At 35.8% G+C, this 19,434-nt stretch overlaps 1 protein-coding gene across 14 annotated transcripts in view; it reads right to left on the reverse strand.

Annotated features, from left to right (window-relative positions):
• Window positions 1–19,434, reverse strand: part of CLCN3 (chloride voltage-gated channel 3) — a 102,369-nt gene that overhangs the window by 53,420 nt on the left and 29,515 nt on the right. For 4 of the 14 annotated variants that reach the window (XM_008992466.6, XM_008992464.5, XM_078366282.1 and 1 more), the window contains exon 1: window positions 10,891–11,099. The exons of 8 other annotated variants lie outside the window; for them this stretch is intronic. In XM_008992466.6, the coding sequence (XP_008990714.1) occupies window positions 10,891–10,969 (79 nt within the window). In that variant the 5' untranslated portion in view covers window positions 10,970–11,099. Of the gene's footprint in view, window positions 1–10,856; window positions 11,100–19,434 lie in introns of those variants that run through there. 2 more of the 14 variants (XM_054252796.2, XM_054252795.2) reach the window with 1 other exon arrangement.

The following is a 19,434-nucleotide window of genomic DNA, read 5'->3' on the forward strand; positions in this document are numbered from 1 at the left end:
ACATCTATTGTTTCCTGACTTTTTCACAATCGCCATTCTAACTGGCATGAGATAATATCTAATTGTAGTTTTGATTTGCATTTCTCTAATGATCAGTGATGACGAATACAACTTACAAGGGACATGAAGAACCTACTCAAGGAGAACTACATTGTCCAAGGAAATTAGATAGGACACAAACAAATGGAAGAACATTCCACGCTCATGGAGAGTACGAATCAATATAACGAAAATGGCCACACTGCCCAAAATAACTTACAGATTCAATGCTATTCCCATCAAGCTACCATTGACTTGCCTTGCAAAATTAGAATAAAACTACTTTAAATTTCATATGGAACCAAAAAAGAGATGGCGGCATCATGCTACCTGATTTCAAACTATACTACAAGGCTATAGTAACCAAAACAGCATGGTACTGGTACCAAAACACATATATAGACCAACAAAACAGAACACAGAGACCTGAGAAATAACACCACACATCTACAACCATCTGATCTTTGACAAACCTGACAAAAACAAGCAATGGGAAAATGATTCCCTATTTAATAAATGGTGCTGGGAAAACTGGCTAGCCATACACAGAAAACTGAAACTGGACCTCTTCCTTATACCTTATACAAAAATTAACTCAAGACAAATTAAAGGCTTAAATGTAAAACCCAAAACCATAAAAACCCTAGAAGAAAACCTAGGCAATACCATTCAGGACATAGGCACCGGCAAAGACTTCATGACTAAAACACCAAAGCAATTATAACAAAAGCCAAACTTGACAAATGGGATCTAATTAAACTAAAGAGCTTCGGCAAAGCAAAAGAAAGTAGTATCAGAGTGAAAAGGCAACCTACAGAACAAAGAAAATTTTTGCAATCTACCCATCTGACAAAGATCTAATATCCAGAAACTACAAGGAACTTAAACAAATTTACAAGAAAAAAACAAACCCATCAAAAAATTGGGCAAAGGATATGAACAGACACTTCCAAAAGGAGACAATTACGAGGCTAACAAACATATGAAAATACCAATTCTTAATAGCAAAAACTTTTGAATTCAAAAGATGGGTCTGGGTTTCAAAAAGCTTTAAGTAAACAGGCTTAGAGTTTCTGCAATAAGCCAGATGAAGAACCAATTTTACCTAACTACATGTGGATTGCTGGGGAGGGGGACAAAGGGAATCAAGTAAACAAGACAAAACAGTTAAACTGGTGATTGGCTTCAGCCTTTTATACTTTTTGTAAGTGAGATATAGGTAAGATCATATTAGCTACACTTAAAAGTTGATTTTTTTCATTCATACTTTCTAAAAATCATTTCACATCATTAAATGCACATGCACATTTTCAATGACTTCAGATTACTGTATTTGTCATGACATACTGTAATTTATTCCTTTTACTTTGTTTTTTTAGAGATGAGGTCTTGCTCTGTCACCTAGGCTGGAATGCAGTGATGCAATCATAGCTCACCACAGCCTTGAATCTAGGCTCAAGCAGTCATCTTGCCTCAGCCTCCCAAGTAGTTGGGACTGCAGGCAAGCACCGCCACATCTAGCACACTACAATTTAAACACGTCTTCAGATTGGTTAGCCATTATGAACATTATCTAACATATGTGTATCTGCTTAGCCATCCACTTTTCCAATTAATTTTTATGAGTTTAAGTCTTTTTTTATTCTCAACATTTTCCCCAACCCCACTATCAGATATTCAATACTAATAACCAGGTATATTTCCAAATTTAAAATAATATCCATTTGTTATCCTCACATTAGGGTTATTATTTATTTTAATGAAACCTGATTGTTTTGCCCAGTTGGTATCTCTTTCCCCTTCTTTCCATAACAGAACACAATTATTTTAAGGAAATTTCTGTCCCTCACTGCATGCTGTCCTGGTGAAGCTATCAATCAAGGTACCTTCTCCTCCCCAGCTAACGACACGCAGATGCAAGTTAGACCAATCAAACTCTGGCTCCTGGAAATGTGAATCTTGAGCACAGTGATAATCAGAACCAATTAATTTTAACAACGGAACCTTCAAGAAGACATAGGATAGTTCCTACTACCTAAATACCCAGCTCTTGGATGATAAGAAAGTTAATGACCTGAAAGTTAATAGCTTCCAAGTTTAAGACAAAAAAAAAAAAAAAATCAAAAACTTTTTTGGAGGGCTCTAACTACCAGATGCCAGTGACTACCATTCTACTACCTAACTCTACTACCTCCTGGCTGAAAAACAGTAACAAAAAAGACTGTGGAAAAGATCACTTTTCTTCCAGGTGGCCTAGTAAAGAAATTCCATGACTTTAATACACTTTGAGGTCAGAAACACCTAGAGTCAAATTCCAACCCTGCCTCCCATTAGTTCTGTGATCCAGCACAAGTTACTTATTAACCTCTTTGAGTACTTTGGTTTTGTTATCCACTTTTACTAGAGTATAACATGTGGACTGGAGATAGATTATGTAAAACATTTAATACTATACCTGACAAATAATAGGAAAACAATAAACACAAGCTATATTATTTTTGCTCAAATATTTGGGTATTTAAAATTTCATCAGGAAAGTCAGATGCAGAGGTGCACATGTGTAGTCCCAGCTAATCAGAAGGCTGTGGCAGGAGGCTGTGTCATTTGAGCCCAGGAGTTCAAGGCCAGCCTGGGAAACATAGTGAGACCTCATCTCTATTTAAAAAAACACAAACAAAAAAACTTTAGCATGCTGCATTATATTACTCATATGACTAAGTTATAATACAGCTCATTTAACCAAAAGACTAACAATATGACAAAGAAAGGCAAAGAAAAATGTCTGGCCGGGCGCAGTGACTCACACACGTAATCTCAGCACTGTGGGAGGCTGAAGAGGGTAGATTACAAGGTCAGGAGTTCGAGAGCAGCCAGGTCAATATGGTGAAACCCAGTTTCTACTAAAAATACAAAAATTAGCCAGACATAGTGGCACACGCCTGTAGTCCCAGCTATTCAGGAGGCTGAGGCAGGAGAATTGCTTGAACCCGGGAGGCAGACGTCACAGTGAGCCGAGATTGAGCCACTGCACTCCAGCCTCTGTGACAGAGTATGATTCCGTTAAAAAAAAAACAGTCTTACAAATTTGGACAATGAGTTCTTCTATAACTGTATATTGAGCAAAAATCCTGCATTGCTTGTTTGTTTGAGACGGAGTCTTGCTCTGTCACCTAGGCTGGAGTGCAGTGGCACAATCTTGGCTCACTGCAACCTCCACCTCCTGAGTTCAAGCAATTCTCCTGCCTCACTCTCCTGAGTAGCTGGGACTATAGGCATGTGCCACTACACCCAGCTAATTTTTGTATTTTTAGTAGAGACAGGGTTTCACCACCTTGGCCAGGTTGGTCTTGAACTCTTAACCTTTTGATCCACTTACCTCAGCCTCACAAAGTGCTGGGATTGCAGGCATAAGCCCCTGTGCCCAGTCAAAAATCCTGTATATTAAACAAATAACTTAATTCATTATGCCTGATATGGACACAAACAAATTCCTAAAATGCCTGGTGAAAGACTAAGCTTCCCACAATGGACATTTCATAGTTCAGATATCACCAATACTGAAATACCTCCAGTAAGCAGAAAAAATTATCCAATCGATGAACTAAAACTGGCTTGCAACTTTCTTGCAAAGATATCTCTGCTAAGAAGACTGTTTTGTCTTATTTTATTTTTTCTAGAGACTTAGAACTTTACAAAGGTCAAGCACACCAATGGAAATACAAATCCATTATTCCTAATATGTGTAATCTAAACAAAAAGACTTAAATTTACCTAGAGTTAAATTATTTTAAATTATTCAATATTCTTTTTCCAACTGAGTGACAGCATTTAAAATGAAAAAAAGGTACTCATTATTCTTCAAAGAAATATTTTTTCTAGTGAGGAAAGAATAGTCTTTTGAACAAATGACGTCAGGACAACTATCCACATGCAAAAGAATAAAACTGTACCCCTACCTCACACCATATATGAAAATCAATTCAAAATGGATCCTAGATCTAAAGAGCTAAAACTATAAAATACAAGAGTAAATCTTTGTGATCTTGAGTTAGGCCTAGTTTTTAGATATGACACTAAATCACAAGAGACAAAAGAAAAAAATAGGTAAGCTGGACTACATCAGAATTAAAATCATCTTTCCCATGCAGAGGCCACTGTTATCTAGCTCATGTCTAATAATAACAGTAAAAACAGCTAATTTTAAGCTGGGCATGGTGGCGCACGCCTGTAATCCCAGCTACTCGGGAGGCTGAGGCAGGAGAATTGCCTGAACCCAGCAGGTGGAAGTTGCGGTGAGCCAAGATCACGCCATTGCACTCCAGCCTGGGTAACAAGAGCGAAACTCCCTCTCAAAAAAAAAAAAAAACAGCTAATTTTAATTAACTTAACGTGAACCAGACATTGTTCTTGGGACATTACATATGTTAGTTCATAAAATCCTCACAGCAACACAATGAGACAGGTATTGTTATCTCCACATTATCAATTTGGAAAACAAGGTGCAAAGAGTTAAACTGGCCCAAGGTCACACAGCTGACAAGTAGTAGAACAGGGATTCAATGTCTAGCACTTTGCTTCTCAAGACACTCTTATCACTAAGCAATAGTGCCTAAAAAACAATTTCATTGTTGGTTTACATGTATACTTTTAGAGATGTGGACAACCTTCCCTCAGAGTAGGTTAAAAACTATTACATGATGCCTTCTCCCACACATATGCATATGCACTTAGCCTTTTGACAATGAATGCGATCCTACCCTTCACCATCACTACCCTGTTTGCCTTTGGTTCCAGTCCACTTGTTCCTGTATTACTTAAAATGCTGCAACAGAAAATTACAGAAGTGGTGAGCACTACTTTGCTCCTAGCACTCAAATCCTTATGCTTTCGCACAAGTTTATAAGAGTGCATCCTCATTCTCACCCTCAATTGTTCCAGGCGTCTTACATCACAGGAAGTATACCTTTACCCCAGGTGTACTTATAAACCGGTTTTCAAACATTTTTTAGCTTTTGAAATATTTATTTTTTTAAAAAAGCTGAGAAATCTTTCTCACCGACACAGTATACAGACATGTACTTAAATAAAACCAAAGTTTAGTAAACAATACTTAGTACTTGGTATATGCTGATATTTCACTGTCTGGTTTTTTAATCTTTCCTTTTAAAATACTGCTAACAATTCAATGGGTTTCATGATCAACATGTTAAAACTTGAAGTCTGACAAACACTGAACTAGAAATATATAAGCACTAATAAAATTGTCTACTTTCCCATAAATATAAATATAATTTTACGCATAAGCTTTCCACTTATATTTGCTGAACTTAAAAACAAACACACACACACACACACACACACCCCTTAATTGCTGCACCTTAAACTGAGCTTCCTAGTAAATATCACAGTGACATTTGAAAGAGCCTAAGTCTTTTCTGAAAGGGGTGCATCCAAATAATAATTTTACATGAAAAATGGTGCATACAGTTATTTAATAAGAGTTACTTATTACCGCTGTGGTCAATCTCCAAATATGTGAAATAGTGATCCTTGTTATTTAAGTTCGTAACGCAGATTACTGTTACATAAGATACACACAAAACATATGAACCTTTTAAAAAAAATTATGGAAGGAAGAAGGCAGAAATCCAAAATATTATGTGTCTCCTCATAACCTAATTGCTTCTGTATGTTAAGAGCAGGAAGTGTAGCCCCGGGATTTTTTTTTTTCTCCCTCTGTGACCTTACTGATAAGAAATGTCCATCCTGGTAAGGGAGGGGAAAGTAAATGCTACAAGTTGATAGTGGAAGTTTCAGAATGTTAGCAGACTCCAAAGTTGAAAAATGTAATGGCAAGAATAGTGCCTCACATTTAGCAGGTGGTCAACTAAATGTCTACTAGGTAAATGAGTAGTATAAAAGCAGCATATACTATTAAAATTTGTTCAGCCATTCAGTCATATTTAACTCTCTAAACTGCAAAGACTTGTGAGTTAATACCAAGTCCCAAAGAAGTTTACTGGATACACAACCAGGCAGCAGCAATGCTAAGCCGATTACTCAATTCACTGTTTTCTTTTCTGTTCTGTTGCCACCTCCAAATAAAAAGCCACATCCTTAGTTAGAGATGATAAGGTGGATATTAAGACATCTGTGTAATTAGAAATAAAATCCACAATCAATTATTACACCTGCAAATAAGATGAGCTGTAGAGTACATGAATAAAAAGATTTATAAAATTTGCTAAATTTCTTATTTAATAAATTTATAAAATTTGTTAAATATGTTAATTTCAAAATGAGAAACAAAACCTTAAAGTACAATTTAAGCTATGAGTCTCCTGCATAAACACAAGGCAGAGACCTCAAAGCTGGGAAAATAGCCAAAATCACAAACTTAATCAATGCGGCAAGAAATCTGTTCACACTTTGAAATCTTGATACACGCATTTCTGACAAGCCATGAGATGGCATAAAATTAACCATATTAAAGTATCAGTCATTTTTAGAAAATCAAGCTAGAGGTAGTAATATGAACCAAATTTTATTGAAGAGTTGAAATTCCAATACTGTGGGCAAAATACACTTAAAAACAGGCTTTGTTTTATACTATTGTTGTCGAGGAGTTTTTGACACCAAATGAATCGTTAGTTATTCCTTTAATTTACAGACACTTAGATGGATTAATTTTTAAGAAGAGGTTTAATTTTCTAGTTGGATAAAATATAAGGGCTAATAAAAGTATAAGAAAGATGTGAATCGAATCCTAAAGTCATTTTACAAAGAGCCTACAGAAATGTCCCTCTGGCAGTAAGAATATAACCTGGATTTTCAAAATTATGTGCAAAAAATGCTAACTGCTGATATATTTCAGAGGGAAGAAAAAGGAACAAACATCTAATATAATATAAACCAAAAAAAAAAAAGCTTTATTTAGATACACTGCTAAGCTAATGAATGTCAAGAAATAATTTCAGGTAGAAAGTTGAACAAAATAAGATCCCAAACTATTATTTCAATGGCAAAGCTACACTTTTTGTGGTTTAAGTCCGTTGTTAGTCCTCTGGGATCTGGCACTCCTCAAATTTCCACCTTTTAAATTAATTAAGTAATTATTTTAAAGATGGAGTCTTGCTCTATCGCTCTGGCTGTTGAATAGTGGCACGATCTTGGCTCACCGCAACCTCTGCCTCCTGGGTTCAAGTGATTTTCCTGCCTCAGCCTCCCAACTAGCTGGGACTACAGGAGTGCGCCACCACACCTGGCTAATTTTTGTACTTTTAGTAGAGATGGGGTTTCACGGCGTTAGCCAGAATAGTCTTGATCTCCTGACCTTGTGATCCGCCTGCCTTGGCCTCCCAAAGTGCTAAGATTATAGACATGAACTGCCGCACCTGGCCTCACTTCCACCTTCCTACACTACCTCCTCTACTGACTCACAACAGAACTGCCTTTGTTGTATCAAAACTAATCCAAGAACAACATACTAGGCATTTCCTCCCATCATAGCATTTACTCATTTTATTACATCCACCAGTAATGCCCCATTGAGTTCCCCTGTGTACAAAGAACATGGGGACTTCAGAAAAAGAAGAGATTTCTATCATTTCTATCATTCACGAGAAATTTACTAACTTCTTCAGGATTGTGTTTCTTTGCTTTTAAACTTCTTATGCCTCTACCAGACTTAAAACACAAGTTATTGTGAAGATAGTGAGAAGCAGTTTAGCCTCGTGATTAAAGTATGAGCCAAATATCTGGATGAAATTCTGACTTTTCCTTAATATTTCCTTACTTCAGTCTTGTCCACTGAAAAATGGGGATTATAACAGTACCTACTTCAAAAACTCGTGATGAGGATTAAGTGATTTCATAAACATAAAGCACTTAGAACAAGCCAGGCACAGTGGCTCATGCCTATAATCCCAGCTACTCGAGAGGCCGAGGCAGGAGGGTAGCTTGAGCACAGGAGTTGGAGACCAGCCTGGGCATCATAGTGAGACTCTCTCTAAAACAAAATTTTTGTTTTTTTAAATTAGCCAGGCATGGGGTTGCATGCCTGCAGTCCCTGGTACATGTGAGAGTAAGACGGGAAGACCTAAGCCCAGTATGTCAAGGCTGCAATTTGCTATGATCATTCCACTGTACTCCAGCTTGGGTGAAAGAGTGATACCTTCTCTCTTAAGAAAAAAACCCACTTAGAATGAAACAATTAAATATTTAAATAATTTTTAAAGGCCCCTCATGGAGTAAATGGAGGCTCAGGCCCAAAAGATCAATTCCATTATAAAGTGTTGGTAGAAGAAAGACATTTGACCTCCAAAATTACTTAAACATCTTGAACAAATTAAGAAGTCAAAGTGTAAAACAGTCCAAATAAGCCAAGTAGTTTTTCCTGATTAAAAAGGGAAAGACATTTGGAGAGAGCGTGATTGTTTCTATATAGGAAATCTACCCCTACAGATGGCTATTCCTGAAATGTCATCTACGTTTCTAATCTATCAACAGTATATTCTATTTTGAATCTACTTATACTTTTAGACTTGACATTGTTTACTTAAGTAGGAAGCTTCAGCATTTACCATCTCACCTTGAAAAGGAGCATTAAATTCAGTTTACCCAACAAAGGTAATCCTGGCTCTAGCACTCAGGGATTCAGTAAACAGAGCCATATTTACTTTATTGATACCCTTCAAAATTTTATACTTTATCTGCCTCTTCACTCTCAGCCTGAAGATCAATTTTAATCATTATAGTTCTGTTCTTCCTCACAGGGAAGCTGATTCAGAGTTTTTTCGATTTGTTAGCTGCCTGTCTTCATCAGTTCCTTTGTATTGACCCATGGTGACAATGGGTCATAAATTATGGAAAACAAATAACATGTTACGCATGGACATTAGGATACTACAGTATGTTTGAGGTAATACAGTCCAGTCCAGCAATAACTGACTTATCTCTACTACAAATACACAATGCTACTTTCCAGTAACAATGGCTTATATTAATAGATTAAGTCTCATCAAGGGATAAAGAACCTATTTGAGCTGCCAAGAGTGGGACTGATTTAGATCCTAAGCAAGATTCTTAAAGGATCATTTATGAAAGTATAATAAAATATAAAGCTTATGCTTTGGTAATATCAGTAACAATGCCTATCCTCACATAAGTTTTGGCATATTATTATTTGCATATTTTATACTGAGACAGTTCATAAGTAAGTTCTGTAAAGGACTGTCAAGCTCCACACAAGGAATTTAAATTTCTGAAGCCCAGGTATTCTGGTTTATCATCATTAACAACCAAATGTTGTAACAGCATGGGAAAATACAGTCTGCCTCATTTTACAGTTTAATTACTGATTAGCAAATAACGTGACATCTGAACAGTCACGATTCATTCACCTTGATTCCTCTTTAAAGAAACCCTTACCAGAAAACTGATGACGAGAAAACAGGAAATAGAAGAACTTATGAATGATCATAACATTAAGAATAAAAAATAAAAAGCTCTGGTGACGTGATTATGAGAAATTGTTTTCTTCTTGATGCTTTTACATATTTCTTCCAAATGTTCTAACATATTCACATATACATATATTGAAATATTATTAAGAAGGCAACTAGGTAAAAGAAAGCACCATATATGTAACATGATCCTTACATAGCTTTTCTCAAAATGTAAAAAGCAAGTTTTTACTAACTACAGAATACTACAAGATAAACAGTGTTACAACTGCTCAGACCCTAAAATAGTGTCTAGCAGACACAACACAACCAGTAGACATTTGTTGAATACATTATAATGTTTATAGTGGAACTTAATACTAAAAAAAGTGTTATCAGAAGACGAAGTATATTTTAAACAAAGCAGGCTAATTATATTTGAGAAAATTATGACTTCCTTATATACTTAGGAATAAAAGTTTGGGTTGAATCATAAGGTGAGTTTACAGTATCATGCAGTAATTCAAACTAATGTGGCTCAAAAATGAAATATAAACTAAGAGATTTTTCTTGAAGTTCAGTTTTTTTCTAGGACAACAAATCTCTACCAGCCTGTTTTTAGAATAAGTAATTGAACAAAAATGAAAAAAAAAAAAAGGGCAATAATTAACATGCAATTAATTTTAAGGAGACCGAGGAAGTACCTGCCAAAAGATTTACAGGCAGGCTGGGCGCTCTTCTGCTTTTCACAAACCATTCATTAACTATTATTTTTTCTGACATTTAGTAAAGTACCCTACATGTGTTTCATCTTATCAAATTTCACAAGATACCTGTGGAAGACAATGTAGTATGTTAATCAACTGAAAAACATATTACAAGTATTAATATAAAAATTAATCTTTTTGTATTAATACATCTTTATTGCCATTTTAAAATGTAGGTAGAGCTTTTGCTATAAATTTACGTTGTGGTGTAAAATCTACATGGTAATCGGCAGCAGCTGAAATATAATGGTACATAGGCACCTGATTTCTCTGCGTAAATTAAAGGAAATCTAAGTTTTCTGGAGGAAGAAAAACATTACTTTCTAGGTGCCAACCAACACGACGTTAGTTGGCTGTAAAAGCAGATTAATTCATTTTCATAGTTAGAAAGATTTTCATGCAGAAGATGGAGTCGGAGCGCGACATGATCTGAAGCAGTACTAATCTGCACAGAGAAAACAATCAGGGACGGCTGTAGAACCATTCAGAAGGTTGCATTTTCCCCTCACTAACAACCCAGGGCAACTAAATAACGTACTGCAGTATTTAAAGGACAAACGAGAACCAGTTTAAGCTAGAGGACCGCCCAGCCGCATGCAAAACATACCAACAGAGAATTCACAGCAAGGGGATGGTATTACCTCTTTTATGTAATTCCCTCAGGGGAATATTGTCTCCTCCCCCGTCATAAGGCAAATAAGGATCGGAAGAAGCATCCATGATTAGAATTTTTAAAAGGAAGAATAAAAAGGAAAAGAAAAGCTTGCTAGCTTAAAAAGAAAGTGGCATTTCTCCCATCCCTGCTGCAGCAGGCAAAGGAGATGCCATATTTGATGAGGTTTCGAACTGTAGTTCGACTCGCTGAAGCAACTGGGTTCTTCCACAGTGGATGATGTCATCAAAGGGAAATTATTGCAGCCTGGTTGCTAGTGGCTACAATCTAGCAAGGCTTAAAGGCGGAACAGCCTTCTTAATCAGGTCCTGCTACGTCTCATGATGACTAAGCTCCAAGTATAACACACAAAACTGGTTTGAGAATTTAAAAGCACTCACAATACAGCTTCTGTAGCATCAGTGGTAACTAGAAAATAAAACAATAGAAACATTATTTCTTTTGGCTTCAAGATAAATGTAAAGGGGAAAAAAGATGTAAAAAGGAAGTTCTGAATGCAGACAATGCCCTTTTTCATTTCTAATGTAGAAAAATGAGAGCAACACTCTAAGAAGTTTGTGTGCTTTTACGAGAGAATGTACTAGTTTTATACAGTAATGTCATGTGAGTCACAACCATAAAAAAACTACAGCATGCCAAAGGTTTCTCAAGAAACTTGGTTTTAAGTCTATTAAAAATAAAACATAGCCACAAATATACAGCAGGCTTTCACTGAGAACTTAAAAACAAGTTACTGAAGAGTTGAATAGTGTTTTCTTCCACTCACCAATCTCTTCGTCAGCGGCTTCTCTTTTCCTTTCTTGAAGGAACTAGCTAGCAAGACATTCTAGCTTTTGAGGAGAAAGAAAACTTATCAATCTACTAAGTAACTTTCCTATTGTGTGTGTGTAAAGTATGCAAAACAGCGTTTACTAAGCAGAAGACTTTCCTATCTCTATTATCTTCCCAGTTTCTTATCTCATAAGGGGTTTGTATTTTTAAAAGAACTTTTAGCAGCATGTCTCAGTGAGGTACTCGACTTTTCTAGAAATTGTTATAAAATTTTAAGTTCAGAAATAAAGCAACTTTCTTAAAATAATAATAATAAAAAAATAACCGCAATGGTTACTGAAGATCAGAGCTCAACATTTTACAGCTACCTCTCAGAGGATTCCTCCAGACTGGGTGATTCCCCTGCTGAAACGCCTGTTACTCAGTGTCACTAAACAGCAACAGCAGAAAAAGGTGCTATTCATCAGAAGCAATTCCACAGAACTCAAGGGTTCTATAAAATTTGTTTTCCTGAAGTACTCAATGAGACAACCTCTAAGGCCCACTCCAACTGCAAGTGTTACATGAACACTGGAGGTGAGAGAAGGAAACAGAAAACACAGAGGGCAGTAAGAGAAGAGAGAAATTCTATTCAATTTGTAGAGTACTCAATTTTAGTTATTTGGTGACTTTTTAAAAAACTGTAAAACTTGAATCAAGTTTTTGTATTTTAAATCTAAGGAAAGAAATATAGACTAGAATTATTGCCACAGGAATATTCTATCTTATCCTGACTCTAGACACTAAAATTTATATAGGATAGTAGGTGATTTTTTTCCTTCATTTTCTGTATTTTTCAAATTTTCTTGCCAATAATTTTTTCTTCTATGCTCCTTCCTGCACACTGAGCCAATAATTTATTTAAACAAGGGAAGCTGTGACAAAGGCTAACTTTACAAAATTAGCTCAATGTAAATTTGGGAGTTTGTCGTTCTTTTGTATGTTCTACCACCATACCATTTTTCTAAATATAAAATTATATGGCATTTGTAAAGGATTTTTTTATACCATTTATGTTTTCATATGTCTTTACATAAAAAATGAAAATCTATTCACAAGTATTCCCCGTATCTTTCTGGCAGTCTCCTAACTTGTTTTTCCTGATGTACAACTTGCTCATAAAGAATGAAAATGTCAGCACTCACTGGAGAGGGAAGTCCTCTCTGTAAAATAAATATTGACAATACTTCGTATGTAAAAGCTTTGTAGCCATAGTTGAATTATTTTTAAAGATAAACTATGTGTATATATTATATACAACCTATATAATTATATTTGCATAGTATTAAGTTTCAAATAAGACACATCAAGCCCTTAGCAATTATTATTATTGAGACATAAGGTAGAGGTTGGAGGGTACATTCAGAGTTTATATAATTCCACACTGTTTAAGCAAATATATTACTTTTGTAATAATAAACCTAAAAATCTTTTAAAATGTTGTTTTTAATAAAAAATTTAAAAACCTAAATATCTTTACTTCAGAAGTAAACAAATCTCTTGTGATTACGGGGTCTATAGCTGCCACTTTCATAAAGTAAAGGAATCATTACACAGGTTAAGTCCAATCACAATTCAGAAAAGCATAGGGTAGATTGGAAGGTGTGGCAAAAGAGGACTTTGACACATAAGAGGACTTTGACAGAGACTTTTTATTACCAGATTTAAAAACTGAATTACACTCAGGGTGGAGTCCAAGTAGAAAGAGAACAGAAGACAAATTCAAGAATTCCTAGGCATAGCTCTGGAAAAACGCTCACGATGGAACTCTGAAGAACCAAAATCACAAGTAGCACACATGAAGGCATCAAAATTCAAAAGGAGAAGTTATTTCTACTTTCAACACACTCTAGATTCTAATCTCAGCTTGATGTGGAAATCTGGATAAATCACAACCTCTCTGTGATGTCTCTGTGACTATAAACCAGGAAGGCAGAATAGATGAAAATAGTATATTAACAGTTCTACCTTTAAGCCGTTTATAACAGTAATGATCCGAGAAATCTACAATATTAGAAATACTTAAATTTTAAAACAATAAAAACAATTTTGTTGCTTTTAGATTTACCAATTTATAGAAAATACAGGAGCAGAGAAACACCTTACATGATAGCTCAAAATGTGATCAGGAAAAATCAAACTAGGAAACAAATGACCTGATTTCTTTGACAAATACGATTTAATAAAGAAAAGGGGGGTCTAAAGTGGCTCCCACCGGAGGTCATGGCGCTTGCGAAGGCGAGGTCATCAGTTCAAGGCTAACCTGAGCAACCTCATAAGCTCAAACTGATTGGCAAAAAAAAAAAAAAAAAAGGGAGAGAAGAAAACCTACAGAATTAAAAAAAAAAAAGACTTAAAAGATACAGCAATACAATTTTTTAAGAAATGACTGGGGAAATGTGAAACACAAGATATTTTATTTTAAGAAATTATTCATATTTTAAAAGTAATAATGACCTTTGAAAGAATCTTAATCTTTTAGAAATGCATAATAATATATGTTTATCTATCTACTTACATAAATGATACAGTGTTTCCGATTTACTTCAACATAAATGAGGGAGTAGAAATGAAACAAAATTGGCTGTGAATTGATAATTATTTAAAGTAAGTGACCAAGATGAAAAGGTACACAATATTCTTCTCCATACTTTTGAATGTTTTAAAATTTCTTCTATAATGAAAAGATTTTGTATTGGTATTTATTGTTTTAAAGACAGGGTCTCACTCCAACGTCCAGGCTGTAGTACAGTGGCATGATCATAGTGCACTGCAGCTTCAACCTCCTGGCTCAAGCCATCCTCTCACCTCAGCCTCCCCAGGAGCTGCGACACAAGTATGTCCACCATGCCTGGCTAATTTTTTAATTTCTTTTTTTGTAGCAACGGGTCTTATAAGGTTGCCCAGGCCCACCCAACACTGTCTACTGCACCAAGCCAAAGAGATTTTTAAAAGAATGCTTATAAAAAAATTCACTTACATGAGATAAACATTAATAAAACATTACAATCTTTACTGCTCAAACTTATTAATAGAAGCAGGTTAAAAACCATAGCTTACAGTCCATCAGTATGGTTGTAATATGGTTTGGATCTGTATCCCCACCCAAAACTCACGTAGAGCTATAATCCCCAATATTGGAGGCGGGGCCTGGAGGGAGGTAACTGGGTCATGGGGTGGAGCCTAAATGACAAGGTTGAGGACCATCCCTTTGGTGCTGTCTCATTATAGAGTCCTCTGGAGATCTGGTTCTTTAAAAGTGTGGAGTACTTCCCTCACTGCCCTCCCTGCTCCTGCTCTGGCTGTGTAAGACATGCCAGCTTCTCCTTCACCTTTTGTCATAAATGTAAGTTTCCTGAGGCCTCCCCAGAAGATGCTAGGCTTCCTGTACAGCATGCAGAACTGTGAGCCAATTAAATTTCTTTTCTTTATAAATTACCCAGTCTCAGGTATTTCTTTATAGCAGCATGCGAAGGGACTATTACAGGCAGTTGCTTTATGTTTACATTTGGACACACTCTATGGCACTAAGCCTTAAATTGCATTGTCAGTCATTCTCCATATCAAAAAGCACTGGAGGGGAAAAAAAAAGATATAGCAAAGCTTTAATGGGGGACAATCAATAAACACACACTTAGTTGTAAAGTTATTAAAGCCCTCAAGAAAGAAGAGGTGGAAATTCTTAAAACTGAGAAGCCAGAAAATAAACTGAAAAAACAAAACGGTTTTATAATATTCATACCTCATAAACATTAGAAGTTTTAGTTTCCAATATAGCTACCTGGCTACCCAAATAACATATCATAGGAATGAAAATATGAAGAGTTTGCTTTCACAGGCATCACACAATAAGCCTGGGCATGGGGGCTCATGCCTGTAATTCCAGCATTCTGGGAGGCTGAGGCAGGAGGATCACTTCAGGAGTTCAAGACCAACCTGAGCAACATAGGGAGAGTCCGTCTCTACCGAAATTTTTTAAAAAATTAGCTGGGTGTGGTGGCACATGCCTGTGGTCCTAGTTACTCAGGAGGCTGAAATGGGAGGCTCACTTGGGCCCTGGAGGTCCAGGCTGCAGTGAGCCATGACTGCACTATTGCACTTCAACCTGGGCAACAGAACAGAACCCTGTCTCAGAAACAAAAACAAAAACATCACACAATCATCAATTTTTCAAAATCAGAACCAAAACCAGCCAACATGTTTTAATGCCTAAACAATTCCTTTTGAAGGAATGTCTCAAGGAATTCAGTTATGAACATAAGCTAATACAAAGACTAAGCAAAAACAGATTCTAAGAGTTCTGAATTTTAGAAATATTTAAATCCAAATATGCCACTAATTATATTAAGTATAAACAAACTAAATGCTCCAATTAAAAATTAAATGCTACCTAATTGGATTTTAAAGTTCAACGATATAGTTACAAGAGTTTCAACAAAACACACAGATGCAGAAAGGCTGAAAGTAAAAAGAATAAAAACAGTATAGGATGCACTAATCCAAAGAATATTGGGAGCTATATTAATATCAAAGTAGATTGTAAGATTAAAAAAAACTATAATTAGAAATAAAGAGAAGCAAGAATTCACCAGGAAAATATAACCTAATAACATAAGATAAAAGTATAATCCAAAGAATATTGGGAGCTATATTAATATCAAAGTAGATTGTAAGATTAAAAAAAAACTATAATTAGAAATAAAGAGAAGCAAAAATTCACCAGGAAGATATAACCTAATAACATAAGATAAAAGTATATAAAGCAACAATGGACAGACTGACAAGCAGCAGATAAATGTGCAAATACAGTGAAAAAATTTTAACACATCACTTATCAAATAATAGAAAGAAATAAGGAGAATAATCCGTAAAGAAATTATTATTTAAATAGGTTAACGAACTTTACTAATAGACACGGAGAAAACACCATAACCAGAAACGTTACATCATGTACCCTTATAGCATACACAGAACATTTACAAAGTCGACTTCTTCCTGGGCCACAATGCAAGTTGCAAAAAATTTCCACACACTGAAATTACATGATGCATGTTCTTAAACCACAATGCAATAATGTCATAAATCAATTAAAACATAACCAGAAGTTCCTCATGTGTTTGAAACTATAAACTGCACTTCTAAATAACCTATAGGACGAGGTAGACATCAGTATAAAAGTTAAAAAGGATTTTTAAATAGTGATAATTATAATAAAGGCATACGGCATAGAAATAAAACAGTATCTGAAAAAAATGTATAGCTTTCAATGCACTTAAAGAAAGCTTAAAACTGAAGAGCTAACCATCCAGTTCAAGAAGTCAGAAAAAACTCCATCAAAATAAACCCAAATGAAAGCAGAATAAGATAATATCAAAAATCAATGAAACAGAAAAGACCTACATAAGAGAAAAGACAAACAAAGGCAAACTAATTCATTGGAAAAACTAATGATTGATAACTCTAAAGTGGCACAGATTAGGGCAGGGAGGGAAAGGGGAGAGAAAGGGGATCATTATCAGGATGAAAAACCAATAGTACAAAATGGGGAGTCTAGAAATAGACCCTCCTATATATAATAGGCCCTGGCTAACATCAGAGGTGGTACTGTACAAGAGGGGGTAAAAAACTGTTTTCTAGCAATTGATATTGGGACAACTGGCTATCTGATGTGGTTTAGTTGTTCTGTCTCCTCCAAAACTCATGTTGAAATGTGATCTCCAGTGTTAGAAGTGGGCTTACTGGGAGGTGTTTGGGTCATGGAGGTGAACCCTTCCTGAATGGCTTGGTGCCCTCGCCATGGTAACAAGTGAGTTCTCTCTCTGTTAGTTCACGACAAAGGAACCTGGCATCTCTCTCATGCTACCTCTCACCATGTGACACACCTGCTTCCACTTCACATTCCACCATGCCTGGAAGCTTCCTGAAGCCAGAGCACTATGCTTCTAATACAGCCTGTCTGATCTCTTTATTTTTTTTCCAGACAGAGTCTCACTCTATCACCCAAGCATCTCGGCTCACTGCAACCTCTGCTCCCCCAAGTTCAAGCGATTCTCCTGCCTCAGCCTTCTGAGTAGCTGAGATTACAGATGACCACCACCACACCTGACTAATGTTTTGTATTTTTAGTAGAGACGGGGTTTTATCATGTTGGCCAGGCTGGTTTAGAACTTTTGACCTCAGGTGATCCACTGCCTTGGCCTTCCAAAGTGCAGGGATTACAGCTTGAGCCACGACGCCTGGCCAACCTCTTTTCTTTATAAATTGTCCAGCCTCAAGTATTCCTTCACAATAATGCAAAACAGACTAACTGTATAGAAAAATATTGAACCACACTCTAACACACACACACACCCCACTCAGATGATTATAGAACTAAATGTAAAAGGCAAAGCTCTTACAACATAATTTAGAAAAATGTCTTCATAATATCAAGTGTAGTGATGTTTTTTAAAATTAAGATACAAAAAGCCTTGGCTATAAAGCAAAAGATTAACATATAGGACCACATTACAACTAAGAACATTTATTCATAATTTGTCCATTGGAAGAGTGAAATGCACTCCACAGAAGATATCTATTAACACATTTACTCAACAAAGTTTGTTCCAGAAAATAAAGAACTTCTACAAAACTGTAAGATAGACGCCCCAATAGAAAAATGAGCAAATGACCCAAATTGGTACTTTGAAAAGGATTTCCCCATAGACATGAAAGATGCTAAACCTCTTTGACTACAAAGAAAATGCAAATAAAAACCACAATCAAAATCCATACATAGCCAGCATACTGACAAAATTAGAAGTCTGACAATATCAAGTGGTCAGTGAATATGAACCGATGGAAGCTCTCATACATTCTTGGTCTGAATATATTCTGAAACACCACTATGGAAAACATAACCTACGACCCAACAAGTTCACATCCAGGATAAATAAAATTTGGACACCTAAGGACCTATGTACCACACAAGTACACGCATAATAGTCAAAGCAGCATTGTTAGTAACCACCAAAACCTGTTAGGAGCTTAAAGATCCATCAAAAGTATATAAGTAGGTAAACTCTAGTAAATTCATTTAAAGAAGACTGATATGTAATAGTTTAGAGCAACCACATAGCTACTACCTGCCACGACATGCATGATTCTTGAAAGCCACCACTGTGTGAAACCAAGAAACAGAGGCATAGATTCTGTATAATTCCATTTATTTAACTTTCAAAAACAGGCAATGCTAAATTATATACTTCTTTTTTCAACATACCGTTTCTGGCCTAACTAAATTATATTCTTAAGGATGCATACTTAGATGAGCAAACCATAAAGTGAAGCAAGAAAATGATTAGACAAAGAGAAAACAGTATTTACCTTCAGAGGGAAAGGAAGGGTTGTGATTAGGAACGTACGTGCAGGAGGCTTCTGGAATACAGTTATGCTTTATTTTCTTAACCTGGGTGGGCTACAAAAATGCTTGCTTTGTAATAACTCATTAAACTACACAATTATGTTTTATGCATTTTCTGATGTGTTATGTCACAATCCAAAAGTCTTTAAAAGTATATCCTAAGTGTCTCTAATTCTATGAATATCTCGTGGATTTTTTTCTTTTTTTCCTACCTAAACGCTTCTAGTTTAATCTTACTTACAGTCTCAGTCAGTTGTGGATAACAAATTTCATCTAAACTGACTCTAATTTGTTGTAAGG

The sequence above is a fragment of the Callithrix jacchus genome, chromosome 3, assembly GCF_049354715.1.
Source record: "Callithrix jacchus isolate 240 chromosome 3, calJac240_pri, whole genome shotgun sequence".
Taxonomy (NCBI): Eukaryota; Metazoa; Chordata; class Mammalia; order Primates; family Cebidae; genus Callithrix; species Callithrix jacchus.